The sequence below is a fragment of the Metopolophium dirhodum genome, chromosome 1 (assembly GCF_019925205.1).
Source record: "Metopolophium dirhodum isolate CAU chromosome 1, ASM1992520v1, whole genome shotgun sequence".
Taxonomy (NCBI): Eukaryota; Metazoa; Arthropoda; class Insecta; order Hemiptera; family Aphididae; genus Metopolophium; species Metopolophium dirhodum.
The window spans coordinates 145,484,603-145,505,385 of NC_083560.1; the positions used below are offsets into that span (position 1 = coordinate 145,484,603).

The 20,783-nt window shown below is 27.6% G+C and overlaps 2 protein-coding genes across 2 annotated transcripts; one reads left to right on the forward strand and one right to left on the reverse strand.

The window, feature by feature from the left end:
- The first annotated feature begins 4,994 nt into the window (after window positions 1-4,994).
- LOC132933157 (uncharacterized) lies at window positions 4,995-6,065 on the forward strand. The gene is made up of 4 exons (XM_060999477.1): window positions 4,995-5,149; window positions 5,380-5,499; window positions 5,595-5,797; window positions 5,909-6,065. Exons 1-4 carry the CDS (start codon window positions 5,111-5,113, stop codon window positions 6,063-6,065), a joined length of 519 nt encoding a protein of 172 aa, XP_060855460.1. The 5' UTR covers window positions 4,995-5,110.
- An 83-nt stretch (window positions 6,066-6,148) lies between these two features.
- On the reverse strand, window positions 6,149-7,588 carry LOC132933158 (baculoviral IAP repeat-containing protein 3-like). Its single transcript, XM_060999478.1, has 2 exons — window positions 7,262-7,588; window positions 6,149-6,444 (listed from the first exon to the last, which is right to left on the reverse strand). The coding sequence occupies exons 1-2, from the start codon at window positions 7,566-7,568 to the stop codon at window positions 6,149-6,151; spliced, it is 603 nt and encodes a 200-aa protein (XP_060855461.1). The 5' UTR covers window positions 7,569-7,588.
- Between the last annotated feature and the right edge of the window lie 13,195 nt (window positions 7,589-20,783).

The following is a 20,783-nucleotide window of genomic DNA, read 5'->3' on the forward strand; positions in this document are numbered from 1 at the left end:
TATGTCGAGATCATCAACCCATTCAAAATCTTTAAAAGGTAGTTCTGTCAACATAGACTTTCCATATAAATTTACACAGTCGAGATATGTAATCCAAGTAATCGGTTCATTCGAATTATAGTCCAATCCTTCAATATTTGGTATGTTTGCTTTAGCATATCTTTTAGTTGATTGACAAATACCGCCTCGGATTGATTTTTCGAAGTAGAGTAACATATTATAATCCTTTAACCTCTCTAATTTAACCTTTGTATACTTAAGCATACAATCAAAAGCAAATCCAGGGGCAGTCATATAATGAGCAGGATCTATTCTGAGAGTAGATAAACATATGTCTCTAAAATTTTCGAACACGTCAGCTAGTATGGTAACATCAGTTTTTAAATAAAGATCGCTATATTCACCCAAAGTCTTTACGTCAAATGTATTCCATACATTTTTTGCATGTCTATAATCTTCATCACTAATTTGTTCATCTATTAACGAGTTATAAAATTCAAGCTTTGATGGTAAAAAAGCATTGTCTAATTTACTCCAACTATCGACATATTCGTAAGGGAAGACTCCTTTCCGTGTAACTAAATCTAATGATTTGATTGAAAATATTTTTAGGGTTTCTCTAAACCTCAACTTATCTTCAGATAAATTGGCTGCAAGTTTACTTAGCGACTCACTCATAAAACGGAATGTATCGACAAATTTAATACTAAATCTAGGTGCGATTTCCTTGCTAAAGGATATATATTTTTCCGATGAATTAGGAATAATATGAATATCTTTATCATCGCAACCTAGTTCCCGAATTATGAAGTGACTATCATAAGATAAATTATGAAAGAATATTGGAACGAACGATGGACTAGTTATTTCGAAATTACATTGAAGACAGAGACATTGCCTATATTTGCCAGTAAAATGACAGTGATCTCGAACTTTAACCAAATTATTGTTTTTAAAATGTTTTGAACATTTTTGACAGAACTTGGTTCTTTGAAAACGTTGTTCCTCTTTATCAGTTAATTTGTCCATCGGTGTATTAATTTGATAAATTTTATTAATTTCATTTCCAATATCGATCATATTTTTCATAAATTTTTTTGCAGCTTTCTTACCTCTATAAATAATTACTTTCGTCGGAATTTCAAACTGTTTTACCAGCTCTTTCGATATAATACTATAGTCAACTTTTACATAAAACCCATAACTCATAATTTCATGTAAATGTGTAACATGAGTTTTCTGATTTTTTTGTTTTTTACGTCTATTAATGAATTTATTAGGTTGTTTAGGAGTTAATATACATTCGAAATCTGCATAAATGACAAATGGAATCCTCTGCGTTTTTTTATAACCTTTGAAATAGATGAAATCATCATCCCCCTCTTCAAACATTATAGGCCTCCCCAACGGATTCTTTCCACAATTGCGTCGATGTTCATTTAATCCTTCTACACCCCAAAGCTTACTTTTGCACGGTTGAGTACCAAAAGTTGTGAAACATCTCTTACAAATAATTAGCTTCGAACAATTTTTCGTTTTCTGACTTCTGATTAATCTTGAAAAATTATGAATATAACAATAATGTGATGTTTCATCATTATTATACAAAAATAGGTCAAAATGATCATTTCTTTCGGTATTACATACATACAAGGGAAAAATAGTTTTTTTGTCATTCAAACTATAAATATTTATTGAAATATTGTTTATACGTTCAAATTTAGGTATCTGACTGATTGGTGTTGGAAAATCAACACATTTAAAATTTAAACTACTTTTTAACTCTAACATCTTAAAATATTTTTCACGAAAATTAGTTTTATTAGAGCGATTATCAAACTTGGATAATAATGCATATTTAAAACATTTATTATCACTATTTTTCACATTAATAATCGCTCTTTTATCTTTAATATGCTTAGGTAAATCAATATATGTTCCTCCTTTAAGAGGATTCACTATATTGATTCTCAACTGTAATGTTTCTATTACCTTAAGCGTCCATCCAGAACCTTTCTGTGTAAAATCTGTCTCTTCCCGCAACAATTTATTGAACATATCGTTTAGTATTTTTTTAAAATTAGATGAATTACATGCAAGAACATTAAAAGTTTTGAATGCAATATCCTGTACTTCTTGTGTAATAATTCTTTCGTAAACACTATCCACGACTAAATTAAATTTTATAGATGTATTTTTACACGATTCTTTTAACTTAAAAATTAATTTCTCTGAAATATAGTTAAAAAAAAGCGTGTAATCTATAAAATCCAATGTATTTTTAATGATAAAAGTTTTCGAGCATTTTTTAAATCGTTCAATTTCGAATAATTCTTTATCAGTAGAAATTGTCCGCTGGCATTTTCTCACCGTTTGTCTTTTCATGATGAAACTGTAATAGAATATATAAAAAAAAAAAATATAATAATGTAGAAAGATCATTTTATTTAAAATATCATTCAAATAAATTAATACATTTAGAATATATTTACAAGACATAAAAAATAAAAAAAGCTGTTTTGAGGTGAAAAAATAATGAATGAAAACAAGAAAATTATGAATTACTATTAACCATTGTTCATATAATTGTACTGTGCATATAATATAGATAATTCTTTTCGAATATTTTTTTCACGTTTCTTATCTGTATGTAGCAAATGTAAATAATCATTTGCAATCTTTTTTTTTTCATTCATTATTTTTTTTTGTTTTAAACCCGCTTTTTTTATTTTTATATCAATAATTTTAATTTTTTTTTTTAATTCTACTGCTGCCTCATCCATTGCTTGATCAATTTGCTCGGCCTTTCGGATAACATCGTTAATTTCATCCATAATAAATGATTTTGATTCCATTTTTTATTTTTTATTTTTTTTTTTTTTATTCTGAAAATGTCATAGTTTTTTTTATACACTAACTGATAGTAATAAAAAAAATAAAATAGTGTATATTAATTAGTGAATAATACTTATAATAATAGACTAGCTTATGTATTCACACATATGTATAAATATTATCAACAAATTAAAATAAATTATGGTTATACATCATCTATAAACATTAGTTTGTGATTATTATGTTAAGTTTACTTCAATTAATAAATAAAACATTTTTTTTGTATGGTTGGTATATTTAGCTTATTTACAATTAAATAATTGAACAAAAAACTTTTAGTTTAGAATGTTTATTTATTTACATGTGTCTATCATCAAATTATTTTTTAAACATAAACATAATAAATACAATACTTTATATTAAAAAAATATAATCTTATTTTGTTTTTAACAGATTGTACCCAATTCCTGTAACTGATAATTAAGATTTTGTATCTGCATATTAAAATTATTTATACATTGCCAATAGTCGGTACATCTAGAACGATAAAATATAAGGATCTTTTCTTTCTCTTCTTTAAAAAAAAGCAATTTTTCTTTTAATACACATGTATGTATATAATATTCGTTAATATAAGTTACATTGAGAGAAGGAGAAGGACTTATTCTAGTTAAAAACAATTGATATTTTATATTTTTAATATTTTTTTTATTCTGTTTAAGTCTCCATCTTCTCATGAAATGGTCTTTTTCATCCGTTTCTGTATAACTTTCAATCATTTGTTTATAATAGTCTATTTCGTTTAAAATATCATTGTGAGAATTCATTATTTAAAATGGTTAAAAAAATGTTAGAACTAATATATATAAAGAAATATGTTAAAAAAAAAAATCTGATAATTAGAAACTGGTTCCTATATCAACTAGCATTGCGTATAATTTAAAGTTAGCTGATAATCAAGTTTTATATCATGTTATTCAATAAATATAATCATTTACATACTGTATACGGAATACAAACTTGTTTTTAAACGTATCCCTACTTTTTAGCATTTTTTAATCATTAAATATACATTATGGTAGTTAAAATGACTATAATATATCAGTCAGCATAGTGAATAATTTAATGTAAGCTAATATGTCTATATTTTATATATTATAATAATCAAGTTTTTATATTATGTTATTCATATAATTATAATCATATACATACTGTATACACTTGTTTTTTTTCAACTTATTTCAACTTTCTAACATTTTTTTAACCATTTAATATACAACATGATAAACATAGATATTTTAATTAATCAACCTTTTAAATTTAAAAAAAAAATTAATTATAAAAACCTTGTACATTTAATATTAAAATTACTAATAAAACTATTGAATATCGGTTCATTATAACCACTTATAACCACTTCCCTAAACGCTTATGTTATGTTATGTTTTTTGCTATCGTGTATTATTTTTCGTTTAAAAACTAGTAAAGATGTGGAGTTTTAGATTCGATAAGATGATTTTTTTTTTTAAAAAATATATAAATAATGAAATAAATAGGTACTTACATTAAAGTATTTTCTAATGTTTAGAGACGAATGACTGTTGATGATGCCGGTGTTGGACTGGTAAACTATGTAGGTTTGAAGTATTTTCCAATGTTGAGTGATGAACCCTTATTGATGATGTCGATGCTGGACTGGTAAACTTGGTAGGATTGAAGTATTTTCAATATTCGATGGTGAATGACTGCCGCTTGTTGTTGCTGGTAGAGAACACAAGCTGGACTGATATCGTTTGACTATCAAATGCTGCGTTATATAGTCGAGAATCATCTCCTACTTTCCTAGTTATCGTTTAAAACTTACATTCTATTCGAAGAAATCGTATGACCTGTTCATGTAATATTAATTTTAAAAACAACTAAGTTATTTTGTAGTAATAGTAATTATAATATATAATGTATGTATTGGTGTTGACCGTAGTCCGGAATATTCATTTAAAAATAGCTAGGTCAAATTTTAGGGCGTTGTCCGAATAAAAACTAGTATCGATAGGAGGTCGTATAAGACCGTTGGCGGAATAAAACTGATATTAATAAGAGGACAAATTAAGGGCGTTGGCTGGTTTAATGAACATTGCTATGAATATTCCACATTTCAAAGTATCTATGGTAGTGGAAACATTACAGTATATAAGGCTAGCGTATTAACAGCAATATTACAGTCAACATTCAGCAACTAGAACTTCTTCATCATCTATAACAATTCAGCTTCAAGATGTCTTACAGAACTTCGATCATCGATTCCGGATCAGAGGTTAGTAATTGAATCACTTTAATAACTAAAGCAAATTGGAGGTCAGTCGTAAAACTACTCAACGCTATGGTTATAATAAATTCGTGGTTGATTATAACTTTATTTTAAACATAATATTAAAATTAAATAATAATTAGAGTGTGACTGTAACGTTGCTCAATATTGTTTTAGAGATCGGCTGTAAGCCACTCATACATTTATAGTTATTCACCTTAGTTTATGTTTTATAGAACGAATTTGAGTCCCTGGACACAAAAAAGCCTTCTACTTCAAAGCAGGTCAAAACATCGTTAAAAAGAGGGGCTGAAAAAACAGTAGACAAAAAAAACAAAAAAAAACAGATGAAAACAGTAAGATAAATAATAATTTATCATATTAATACTTTATCTAATATTCTAAGGTTATGAATTATGGCATGAATTTATTTATTTGTTTTTTTTTTTAGAGTTCATCATACAGAGAAATTCTCGAAGAGAAATTGCGGGCGGAAGAATTTGATGAAGAGATTTTTAATTCTGTCACTTTTCGTCAGGGAGATGGTTTGGCTACCATCAAAAGCCAATTTAATCCAGACGAAAAGCCGACGGATTATTGGACGATAACACATTACAAGTGTGCGAATATACACAACGTCCCAACAAAGGAAAGGTAAAGACTAGACTTTGGTTTATTTTTTAATTAAAAAACTATTGCTAAATGAAAAAAATCATTAGTTTTTATTCACTGCCAAACTGATTGAATAATTAATTTATGTTGCAGGTGGCGACACTCTGAGGCATCTGTCAAGGTGACGACATCGGACAAGTCAAAAGATCAGACTCTCAATACAAGTTTAAACGAGACCATGCAGGTTATATTTGATGTAATTTTGAAAGACCCGGAACGCCGTACAATAAGAAATAAATTAGCCGCATGAAAAAAAAAAAAATGTAGTATAAAAATATTTTTATTTATTTAATAAAAAAAACAATACATAAATATAAATGAATTTGTATTATATCATACTATTAAGTAATGTAAAATCATGTCAGACATTACATTAAAATGAAATTGTAAAATCTCATACAAAAATGAAGTGTCATCGTTTTGTAGATGAGAATAATAACTAAAATCATAGTTCTGTATATACTGGTTTGTGAATTCGTTTCTCTGGCAACTGATGGGCAAACCACGGACATCGTTTTTAATCAGTTCGTAAGCTGCATCGAATGTTGTTTGAAAACTCGGTAGACGTTTCTGTTTTTCTGCGATATAAAGGTCGACACAATGTTGAAGTTGTTTTAGTCTGCAGAAATCTATATGCGAGAGTGTAATATAATCATCATTTATATGCAAGGTTATTGAACTCTGCTTCACATTAATTGAATATGTAAAGTTCTCAGTAATTTTTACACGTCTACACCTGGTATGTAAGTTGTTAGTAATTGAAATGTAATTAGATTCAGACATGAGCGTACACCATTGCTCTAAATTTAATGTAATAATTTTTTTCGTTAACTTACACTCTAATAACACAATAATTGAAATTTGTTTGCTGATTAATAGTCCAACCGTAACACTCTTCTTACCAAATGGACGTATGTCAAATACCGATTTTGACACAATTACCGGTAGACCCATAACAAATTAAAGTTCTTTTCTTTTTAATAATTAAAAAACCTTTAAACTATAAACGTAATTATTTTTTTAAAAATTTGATGTAATATAACCGATGAGGGATATACTTTGAACTGAAAGCGTTTTTACTTTGCAAGCGTATTATATACTAAACTTGATAGATAAAAAAAAAAAAAATGCAAAAAATGTGAACGTATAGCATAGTCGGCTACTGCATGTAGTAGAGGGGAGAATTACATATACTTTCCTGTTACCTGAAAACATTTAAATTATTGCTACACGCGCTAACCCACTAGGCTATACGTTCACGAGATATTAAATCAAATATTAACACATATAAGTTGTTTTAAAAAATCAACATTTATTTTCATTTACTATAACATAATATAATAAAAAAACATGATTAACAAACGGTATCGTATGACCAAGTTTCACAATTACAAATATGTTCGGTTTTACAATATTTACTTAATATGTTTTGAACATATTGATTACCTTTCATTAATAACACATATAAACACCTTGGGCTGAATCTGCAATGTTCAATCCATGGATCGTCCAGCCTTTCCCAGTTATGAAGAATAAGTCCGCAACAAAAGCATTCTACAACATCATCCACTCCTGAATATTTTAAGCCACATTCAGACAATGTATATTTATTTTGAAAAGTATTTTTTGGGAATAATTTGAATGTTTTAAATCTTGATGAAAACGAAGAAAATTCTGGATGAACTGCAGCCGGATTATTTCGTATACGATAAACTAATGATTGAAAATCATTTGAACATTTTTGAAAGTTCATTTTTGAAAAAAATTTATAAATTGTAAAACAATTTAATGAAATTTTAAGAAAATAAAGTAAAATAATAATAATAATAATAATAATAATATTTATTTAGCAAACAAACAAGATAAAACAAAATATTCAAACAAATTATAGTAGGTTTGCAAGCTCATCCAATAAGCAAAGATATGCTTGTAGACGGATGAGCTGGGTTCATGTTATGTGTATTATAAAAGTATACAAATAAAATAAAAAAGAAAGAAAAAAAAGTTCAACATTAAGAGTAGTTACTTAAAATTATCATTGAACTAAAAAGTGGACATTTACAACCAAGATAAAATAGTGTTAATATGTTTCTTATACTTATTAAAATTATCAAAATTAGTTAAATTAATATTATATTTACGAAGCAACAGAATTCCTTTAATCATTGGACTTTGTGTTCCAAAATTAGTATTATTTCGTGGAATAATTAAATTACAATTGATTTTTGTTCTAGTATTATAACAATGCAAAGGCTGAAATGGACCTATATTTACTTTAAATATATACAATAAAATCGCCCGTTCATAAACTTGAAAAATAGTTCTAACTTTCAACTCTGAGTAAATTGAACAAGTTGGATACAATTTTGGTTTTCCAAGTATAGTTTTAATCATTAAATTAATTGTAATAGATAAAACATTTATATGTGTGGAGTATGTACATCCCCATATTGAAATACCGTACGAGAAAACAGATTGTACAAGAGCTAAATAGATAATTCTAAGAGTTTTAATATCTAACATATTTTTGAGAATCGGAGCTTATATAATAATTTTCTAAGAATACTATTTACATGATAAATATGTTCAATAAATTTTAGTCTATGGTCTAATTTTACTCCAAGATATTTAATACAATAAACTCTATCCAAAGGTAAACACTCACAAGGGTTATCTAGATATTTACATTTATAAGAGTGTACACACAGAGAAAAATCAGTATTTTTAATATGTGAATTATTTGTAATATTAAAGACAATATATTTAGATTTAGATAAATTTAGCTGTAAATTATTATTATCACACCAGTCTTTTACTACAGATAGACAGTTATTAGCTGTTTTATATAAATTTTCATAGTCATGACTTTTAATCAGAATAACTGTATCGTCAGCATAACAAAAAATTTCAGCATTAAGCTTTATATTTAAAAGTCCATTTATGTATATGATGAATAAGACAGGGCCAAGTACTGTACCTTGAGGTACTGAGAAACAATTTGTCTTTACATCACTAAGTAATCCGTTTATTCTTACTTGTTGAGGTCTGCCAGAGATAAATGATTTAATTAAATTGAGAGCATTGCCTCTTATACCATTATATTCTAATTTTTTAAGTAACAAATTATGACTTACGGAGTCAAAAGCTTTTTTAAAATCGAGAAAAATTCCAAGAACTTTAAATTTGTTATCTAAATTATTATGAATAAAATTAGAAGTTTTAGATAAAGGATCAGTAGTTGACATATTTGAGCGAAAACCAAATTGATTTGGTGAAAAAAAATTATGTTTGTCCAAAAACGACATTAGTCTTGATTTTATACATTTCTCAAATATTTTTGAAACTGTTAAAGTTAAAGCAATAGGTCTGTAATTTCCACATTGTTTTCTATCACCAGATTTAAAAAGTGGTATAATTATAGTTTTTTTGTAGCTAGAAGGAAATTTACCTGTACTAAACGATTTATTAAAAATAATTGACAATGGAAGTGAGATAGAATTAGCTGTTTTCTTTAAAATAAAGTTTGATAAACCGTTATTATAAAATGAGGATTTATCTGGTATTTTCTTTATAAACCTAGAAATTTCTGAAGGATCAATCTGATCCAGGAGAATTGAATTATTAATATGGCAGTTTTTATTCATATCATTCCAATTTAGTTTTTCAAAATTATTTATTTGAATATCGTCAAAAATATTTTTACCGACATTAGCATAATAATCATTTAGTTCATTTAAAATGTCAATTTTATCAGTTAAAAAAGATTTAGTAGAACTATTTTCAATACAATGTATACGAGTTTCCTCATTTTTCGTTGAATATGTTGCTTCATTAATTAATTTCCATGTATTTTTAATATTGTTATTAGATAAATAAAATTGGTTTTTGTAATATAAAATACGAGATTTTCTGATTAATGAATTTAATAAATTCCTATATTTAATGTAATGTTTTTTTAGAGTAATATCAAAAGGAGCTTTTTGTTTTTTTAAATATAATTTATGTCTATTATTAATTGAGACCAGAAGTCCGTTAGTAATCCAAGCTTTATATTTTTGTGATTTTTTAAATTTATTTTTGGATATAATACATTTTTTAGAAGAACTGACAATAAATTCATTTATTTTACTATTAAATTTATCTATTAAAATATCAACATCACAGTCTAAAAGAAAGTTATACCAATTAAATGAATATAATAAATTATTTAGGTAAGAAAAATTACAATTAAGTTTGTTAACATTTTTAAGTGTATCATTATTAATATTACTTTTTTCAATAAAATTATCATTGTTGATGCTAATAGCTAAACTATAGTGATCTGTTATATCAGTTTTAACAATATACGAGGACAAATCTGAGATATCATTTATAAAAATATGGTCTATACACGAGTTTGATACATCAGTTACTCTCGTATAGTTATTAATACAAGATATAAAACCATATGAGGCCAAGATATTTAAGTAATCAGAAACGTCACCAGTATCATCCAATATATTGATATTCATATCACCACACAAAATAATTTTATAATTACCATGAATATTAGACAAATAATGATCTAAACCAACCAAAAAACTATTTATAGTTAGGGAGGGCGATCTATATAAACCAATTACTTTATATGCTTTTAGGTTATAATTAAAAGTTAGTTCTAAAGAATTACATCCCGGTATTACATTTAAAATAACATCATTAATAATTATATTATCTTTTATAAAAACTGAGACTCCATCTGCTTTATTTAGTGTGCCTAAAGAATGAAAATATTTATAACCATCAATGCATACATTTAAGTTATCATTTAGCCAAGTTTCAGCTAGAACTATTATATCTAATATATGGGAGGTAGTTTTTAAGTAAATCAAAAGTTCATCAATGTGTAAAACTAAACTACGAATATTACAGTAAAAAATAGAAAAAACATTTTTGTTGAAATTAATATCAGATAAATTACTAACAATACTTGCGGAAATGTTATCAGCATTAGTTATTTCTTTCACAATGTTATTTGATGAAAACCACATATAAATAATATATAATATTATTACAAATTAAAATTTTAACATGAAAAATAGAAGAGAAGGAGAAAACAAAATGTGTAAATCTAAATCACCAAAGTTGAGTAACGCTTTTCTCCGTGTCCAATTTTTTCAGTTGATTGATAGATATGATTTTTATAAATCTACTTCCTTCGTCACGTTTGATGAAGACACCAGAATGATTTGCCCATGAAAAACGATAGTTATAATTTTTTGAAACTAATCTAGCAAACCAGAAAAGGTGTTTATTGTCTTTTGTTAATTGATCATTTATATACACATTATTCTTAGCAAATGATGTATGGATTTCATTAGCCAAAAGCCCATTTTGATTTATAGCACGAAGTTTTATTGCTTTAATTAACTCCAATTTAGTGCTAGTATTATCAAAATGAACGATAATACTAGGGCAGTTTGTCTTATTTTTATTTAATGGACTTCTGTAGGCCTTAATCACCTTTTTATCATCAAGCTCGATATTTAATTTGTTAGATATGGTTTTTATTATCTCAAAGGTGTTTTCATTGTCTGTCATTGGAATACCGGTTATTTCGATATTATTGACGAGTTTATCTTGTTCCAAAAAATTAATATGTGAGTGAAGTTTTTCCATTTCTAATTCTAAGTTTAAGCATCTTGATTCAGTTTTAGATATTCTATTTCCTTGTTCACTGATAGAATTAGATAATTTATTAAGTGTACTATCAAAACTATCCACTTTATCCGAACAGTAATTGACTGACTTTTCTAATTCCGAATTAGATTTAGTAAGAGTATTAAGTTTGCGAATAATTTCATCCAAAGTAGATTTTATATTATTTATACTACTTACAAGATTACTGTATGAATCTGGGTTTGGCGAAATATTTGAAATATCATTTTTTTTTCTCACTGTGAGATTTTTACTTTGGCAGTCAGAACAGTTCCATGGTTGAGACACAACTTGAGTGAACGGCGGATCATTGACGACTGATTATAAAAAACGATTAGCTTATAACTCAAAAGTATATAAATTAAAAAAAAATATAGACATTCATTAATTAGATAAATTACAGTGAAACCAACCTAAATGAAAAAAAAATGTGAATATATAGTAATATTTAGTAATTATAATTTCAGTTTTATAATAAGGCTTGTGTTCTGTATTTTAAATAATTATTCCATTTTAGTAATAAGGTTTGTTGAGAAAAAAACCATTTAGCATGTACACTGTAAATATTTGGACAAAACTGACTTTGAGTGTGCAAACTCTTCATAATTTTTACACGGTAAAATTATTGTGTCCAAGGGGGACATCCTCCCTTGAACGGTGTGAAATTACCGTGTAAAAAGTGTACAAATTCTTCATAATTTTTACACGGTAAAATTATTGTGTCCAAGGGGGACATCCTCGCTTGAACGGTGTGAAATTACCGTGGTGACACAAAAAGTAGACTGTGAACATACAAATGTATACTACTTATTCCCAACTTTTTTTATAATACGTTCAACGAGGAAAGTGTCTGGATAATCGGTTAACTTAATTTCCTGTTCGTAAAAACCACCTAAGATTTTACTGCCTGTTCCATCTTTTAGTTGATAAGTTACTGGGTTTGTCTGTAAGACTTTTGAAATTGTAAATATTTCCGTTGTCCAATTTGGGGTGTATCCTTTACTAAATGCATGTTTATACTTAGATATTCTTACTTTATCATTAACTTTAAATTTTGGTTTATATAATGTTTTATCATTTATATGAGCATTAAATTTAATTTTGTGTGCGTCCATCCGGGCCTCATTGGGTGTACATTTGATTGTTCTATGTTTTGTATTATTATAGTTTTGTATAATTTTTGATATTTTATCATACCAATTCCATGAACCTGTTGCAGTGAAATGTCTATATATATTATTTTTAAGAGTTTGTATAACACGTTCACAAATCGAACACTTGATAACACTGTATGAACTGAAATGTTTAATTTTATATTTTTTCATTAGATCTTGAAATTTAATATTATAAAATTCTGTGCCATTATCTGTTTGTAACAATTTTGGATTAGCTTTTTTAAATATATTAGACATGGCTTTTGTACAATCTTTACCGGACTTATTTTTCAGTGACTCAACCCATATATATTTTGAATACGTATCTATAACAACTAGAATATATCTAAAGCCATGATTTTTTCTAGAATGTGATTGCATATCCATTAAATCAGCTTGCCAGAGGTCATCAATAAACCGTGTTACTACACATCGTCTAGGAAATATTTTTCTGGCTGGTCGATGTAGTTCATTAGCTATACTATCTAAGGTTGCCATTATATTATAATATTTCTCTCACGTAGTTCTTCTAAAATAGATATAATTTCATTATTAACACCAGTATTACCAACACTTTGTGATGATGCTAAAAGATTTAATCTAGTCACTAGCTCATTTGGGTCGTCATAATAAACTAACTGGGTTTGAGGTATTACATCTTTATATAAACCAGCACCTTTATTATTAGTCTGCGGTATCGAAGTAAAACTAAACATCTTTTCAACAACGGGTTCTGAAATCATACAACTGTTAGCTGTTGGTTGAAATTCTAACGGCTCATTTCCCATGGTTGTATTATTATGAATATTCCTACGTTTAGCGCTCAACCTAGATATATGTTCGTTAAATGGTAATAAGTTAATTCGAAGAGTTTTAGGGGTATTAATTTTGGCTATTTCTTTGTTTAACTGGTGATCCTCATTTGTCATTCGTTCGTATAGAGGTTTTACAACATTAATCCATTTAAAGTATCTTGAGGTTTTGGGTTTCCCATCTGGTTTTAAATGAACATGTGTTGTTCTCAAAATATCATAATAAGATTCCATATCTTCTATAGTGTGATTTTTTGGTTCCTTCTCGCATAATAACGACCATAGTCCTTTAGTCCATTTATAGTATTTATTAACCAACTGTAAGTTACCATGGCAAAAAGTTACTGTGTGATCTCCTATTTTGTACGAATCACTAGCTTTATCATAATACATACCATAGGATTTATCATAACGTTGTATTGTCTGTCGATTATTAAAAAAATTTACAAATGGTGAATTTAATAAACCGTCATCTTCGTCACTAATATACGAGGTTTCCGTATTTTTTTGATCAGCTGGGTGCGAGTTACATTGATTATTTTTTCCTATATGTGTACTCAATGGTTTAAATGCCTCACGGAAATAGTTTTCAGAATCTATAACGCCACGTTTCATTTCCATTATTTTTCGTTTAATATTTTTTTTTGATGTTATTAAATTTTCCAGCAAAACTTTTTCTTTATTCATTGTAAATAATAAATACAATATAACTGTATCGTATGACTACTGATATCACTATGGGGCTAATAACTACGTACTATGATATATATATATATATATTTATAAAGTATTTTATTAAAATAATATTAAGGTTTACAATAATTTTCTACAAAGTTCCCCATTAAATGGCTTATAAATTATATCAGAAAATTAATGGTACGTATGTTAACATAATACAATACAAATTTATTTTATTTTAATAAACGTATGAAAACCACATCTATATCTTCCTTCATTCATTTCTCGAGTTTTATCGATAACCAGAAACCCGTAATCACTGTGGTTCCAACATAAATGTGAAATTTCCCTGCACACGAATGATCGTTGAATATATAGCGTAAATTTGTATCATCTTGTTTCAGCACCATTAAAAAGTTTGAGTTATCTCTTACTAATTGTTTTGATATTTTAGAATATGTTTGTGCTAAATAAAATACAGAGCTAGCACCTGAATGTCTTCCAATGCTGAAGTATTCCCTGATTACAGATTGTGGACCACATATTACATCATCAAAAATTATTATAGAATTTTTTTTAGACAAGTTCGGTTTTATAACCTTATCAGCGCTTGTAAATATGAAAAAATTAGCACCTTGTATATCATCTATTATTTTTTTTAATAAAACATATTTTTCCTGATTAGAGGTTTTAGAGTATAAATAAATATTTTCAAATCTTAACCCGTTTGCATGTGTGATTAGATTATACATTATATTTGTTTTTCCTGATCCACTGGGACCGACTAATATAGCGCGTATAGTATCAGGTAATAATGAACCGTGTCTTTATGGTTTTTTTACCATTCGAACATCCACATTTATAACATCTAATTTATCTTTCTGTTCGATAAAATCCATTTTTTTTCTTATACATACTCTAGAATTTTTCAATTGATAATCAGTTATAGATGAGGTGTTCATCTCGAAAGTGCCAATCAGGTAAGACTGGGAAAGGATTTGCAAACTTCCTTATAAATAGTCTCCCAGTTGAAGCCCATGTTCTAAGCTATCAGTATTGTGGTCCTGGTACAAAATTAAAAAAGAGATTAGATCACGGTGATAAAGGAATAAACCCATTGGATGCTGCTTGCCGTGATCACGATATTGTGTACGCAGCGAGTAAAAATTTAGACGATAGACATAAAGCTGATAAAGTGTTAGAAAATCGAGCTTGGGAAAGATTTAAAGCAAAAGATACACCTAGAAAAGAGAAATTTGTTGCGTACGCAATAACAAACGCGATGAAAGCTAAAAGAAAATTAGGTATGGGTTGTAAAGGTAAACGGAAACGTGTTAAAAAAAACAATGGTATGCTAGCTGTGAAGAAAAAAAGATCCTCAAAGAAAAAGAATAGTGGTAAAAGATTGATTTTAACACCAGGACAGAGAGGAGGCGTAATCCCCTTAATACCTATATTTGCGGGATTGTCAGCACTTGGTAGTTTAATGTCCGGGGGTGCCAGTGTGTATAATGCGGTTCAAAATTCAAAAAGAAAAAAAGGTGGTGGTTTGAATTCAAACAATAATAAGTTAAGAAAAAAAAGAAAAAAATAACGACTGATGATCACGCTACCTGACAGACCGCTTTCATCTCAAGATATTATAAAATATGTAAGAAAGTTGAATATCAATCATTTCCGTGGTGTCTTTTCACGTGATAACTTACCTAAAAAACCTCATGCGATTGAATGTGGTATATTAAACTTGGATATATCTTCAGGTGACGGAAGTCATTGGGTAGCGTTTTATAATATTAAGGACAAAGTTATATATTTTGATAGCTTTGGTGATTTACCTCCACCAATTGAATTACAACATTATTTCAGGCAGTTTAAAATAGTATACAACTATTCTAACTATCAAGATTTCAATACATTTAACTGTGGTCATTTATGCCTTGAATTTTTACAATGGGTGAATCCGTGTTACATTAAGTTTGACTGGAAACACAACTTCACTATCCACAAATTATTTTCCGTCTCTTAACGTTTACGAGGATTCGGAAATAGCTTTGTTATGTTTAAAAACACGAAATTTATTTCCAAACATAAATTCAACTAATAACCGCCTGGAGATAGATGTAATTCCCTCATTAAATCATGCACATAAACTAAAAATGTTTATATTTGTTTTGAAAGAAGGATGTTATAAAATTGAAGATATTAACAACAAAATTAAGAAAGAATTATTTCACTTCAATAATGAATCCAGAACACAGCTAACATTCAACGTATCTATTGATCTCGTAGATTTTAGAACATACATTAAATGCAATGGAAAACTAAAGTTAAATATTCCAAACAGTATAGCATCTGTTTTTGGATTTGCAAAGAAAACCTATGATCCAATACATGAAGCCCTTCGGTCGGGAAAAGCTGCTAATTTAAACACAATTAACTCTATAAAAGTAATGTGTAATATTGCTCATGGGTCATTCGACAACCGACTTCAAAGTTATTCAATATATGAGTTTTTCCCTAGTGGGAGAACTGGCTCGAAAGTAGTTCAGTCACCACCAAATTTGATATATTACAGATTAAACAAAACAGCCATTAATTCAATAACTGTGCAGTTAGTTGATCAAAACAATAATCCGATCGATAACTTGAATGAGTCATTGACAGTTGTTCTACATATAAAACGTCACGAGTCTCATTATTAAATTTATATCTCAGATAGCAGGATGTACGAGTCAGTTACTTTAAGTTTAACCGGGGACAAAACCATATTATCTGCAAATTATTTTCCGCCTATAAACCTTTGCGAAGACTCAGAAATTGCTTTGTTATGTTTGCAGACATTTAATTCATTCCCGAATATCAACAATGATAATAATAAATTTGCTATACAAGTAGACGACCACAATAATAATGATACTGCTCGTATGTGGTGTTATATTAAACTGGAAGAGGGATGTTATGAAATTAAAGATATTAAGCATCGAGCTAAGGAACAAATAAATATTTATAATGAAATATTCAAAACCCAGTTAACATTTGACATTTCGGTTGATCCTAACGATTTTAAAGCAAATATAAAATGTAATGGAATACTACACTTTGAGATTTTACATAGCATAGCACCTGTATTGGGTTTTGAAAAACGAGAATATAAGCCAGATTATGAAAGACTCGTATCTACATCATATCATCATCGATCGGAAAAAGCTGTCAACTTAAACACAATTAATTCTATAAAAGTAATGTGTAATATAGCTCAAGGATCATTCAACAACCACCTTCAAAGTCATTCAATTTATGAGTTTTTCCCTAGTGAAACGTTAGGATCGAAAGTAGTACAGTCACCCCAAAATTTAATATATTACAAATTGAATAAAACAAATATTGATACGATAACCGTTCAGTTAGTTGATCAAGATCATAATCCGATTTTCAATTTTGGTGAGACATTGACAATTGTGTTACATATTAGACGTTACGGGTCTTGAGATGGGATTAAAATTCAATATAAACCCACTACTTCGGATCAGTACAACTAGTCATAAGACTAAAGTGCAACCAGTAACATCAAATAAAATAAAAAAAATTGACGATGAAGAATAAAAAAATTTTACAAAATCTGGGTTACCAATTAATGCAGAATGCCTGAAAGTGATATTTTGGATATAACTTCACAGTACGAAACGGATTCTAAGATTACGAAAATTGAATACCATTCATATGCACCGTATACAACATCATTTAATAATAATGATGAAATACGTATATCAATCCAGCAAACAGATGTTTATCCATATCTACACGAAAGCTTTATTTTTTTTGAAGGAACAATTACTGATGCTACCAAAGTGAAACTATCTAATAACGGTTACTCTTACCTCTTCGAACAAATACGATTGGAAATCAATGGGATAGAAGTAGATAGCACACGTGTTCTTAGAATCACTAGCTCGTTGAAAGGTTACCTATCCGGTACGCCAGACAACTACAATTGCTATGAAAATGCTGGCTGGAATTTTAAAAACGCAACGCAATCGGAAAATGACAAAGGGGAATTTAGTGCTTGCATTCCATTGAAATACTGGTTAGGTTTGTTTGAAGACTATAAAAGATTATTAGTTAATTCTAGATTGGAATTAATATTAACCCGAAGTCATAGTGATTTAAATGCTTTACAAGTTAAAACTGGTGCAACTGCTACTGAAGGTAAAGTCGTTTTAAATAAAATAGTCTGGATGGTTCCACATATCACTGTTGACGATGAAGAAAGGTTAAAATTATTGAAACTTATATAAAAAGAAAAAAGTCTATTTATCCCTTTTAGATCTTTTGAAACTTTTGAATATCCTGAACTCGGAACCACTAAAAAAGTTGTATGGAATTTGAAAACTGCTTCAAAATTAGAAAAACCTCGATTTATCATAATTGGATTACAAAAAGGACGCAAACATTTGATAACAAAAGATTGTAGTATATTTGACCATTGTAATTTAACAAACGTTAAAGTATTTCTGAACTCGATAGCTTATCCGTACAATAATTTGAATTTAGATTTTACTAAAAATAATTTCACCTTATTATATAATATGTATACATCGTTTCAAGAATCCTACTATGAAAAAAGTATTCGTAACCCTATATTGAGTCCTTCTACTTTTCTGACAAACGCGCCAATTATAGTCATCGATACTTCGAAACAGAACGACTCACTGCTTCAGCAGTAGATGTTCAATTGGAAATTGAAGCTTCATAATTGCTCGCAGGTGTGACTGCTTACTGCTTATTAATTCATGATAGAATTGTAGAATATGTACCTTTTACTAGAGAAGTAAGAAAACTTGTGTAAATATAATTAAGAATTAATTCATAACAATAAAAAACTATAATTTATTAATTTGTAATATTTTTATTAAATATTATTTTAGTTTTAACGTAAGGTTTGATAAAAAATAATATTGACCATAGTGTAAAAATTTTATGTATATACACTAAATAATTTTGTGTAATGAATAAATAGGTTTACAACATGTGTGTAATCTCAGTAATCTCAGTAAATCGGTGACCCCTGAGGGATATCCAGATTAAGTCTTAACCATTATGTTATAACACGTCAATGAACTGTAAACATACAGATGTATACTACTAGCACAGGATAATAAGCGATCAGGTTTATATAAAAATGATAAACTTGTTACACAATTGGTTAAGTACAATATTGTTTTAAATGATTTAGTTATACAAAAAATTAAAACATAATTTTATAAGTTATAACACTAAATTTCAAAATTGAATGATAAAGTATAAAATGTATCATTATTCTATATATTATTTATTTAATTTTATTTAATATTTACAAGGTCAATGTTCAATTTACAATATAGAATAACGATATTAACAAAAGTATAATAATATTTACCAATTATTACATTTTTTAAATAATTCAATATAAGTATAGTATATAAACATAAATAGTCTTATATATTTAATATAATAGGATAAATAAAAAGTAAAATTATATACATTTTGCTTCATCATCTTCATAGAACCGCCATATTTCAATTTTAAAATTTATTATTAAATAATTACAGTATCATAAATCATATTACTTACAATTTAACATAATGAATCTCGACCAAAGTCAATCACAATACAATTATGTATATTATTATTTAATAATAAAAAAATAGAAATGAATCATACATAAAAGTTAATGACCAATGTTGGAATATTAAAATATATACATAGTTTTACACACATTTTTCATTTTTACAATTTATAAAATGTCCAATGAATACCCCCCCATAACTTCAAACAAAATAATAAATAATATTATGTCATATTTAGTAATATTAAATTTTTAATATTTTTATTAATTTAATTAGTTTAATTTATAATGTCCATATGGTAGAGTGCAAATACCATCTTTTAATATGACACGTTTATCATAATTTGCACTCAATACTATTTTTCTGGTTGTTTTGGAATAAACATTATGTTTTGTTGCCTGTATTGAGTTAATATCACAGTATGCACTAATTTGACTATATTCCCCATTTTGTGCATCCAAATGTTGGGAATTTTGTATACTGAACTTTGATAAAATATCTAAATAATGATTGACCGTCATATACTTGTCTCTAACATACTTTTTTACACCTTTTGCCTTTTTATATTCAATACCACTTACTGTATAAGCATATAATTTGGGTCTTAGCGTTACAAATTGCGTCATAATTTCACTCTTCAATTCATCTTTAAAATACCCTGGGGTGTTCTTATGTTTATCGCTGTAACAAAAGTGGCTAATTGGAAAATTAGAAGTATCAAAGTGACACAATAAATCAAATTTTAAATCATTAAAATAATTATTTGTTTTAATACGATATATTAATGAATCGGTATCAGTGTATAATAGGGATATTTTTTTCCCGTATTTATTTTTCATTACGTCATAATGGAAATTATAAATATAGGTTTTTGATATATCTAAAATAGAAAATCCAACGTAGATTGGTTTATCAAATTTAATCTTTTCTTTTTGAAAATGTAAAGACATTAACTCATTGCTATATATAGTTCTATCTATGAAATTAGGTTTTCTCATTAGCCTATGAGCTTTTCGATCAT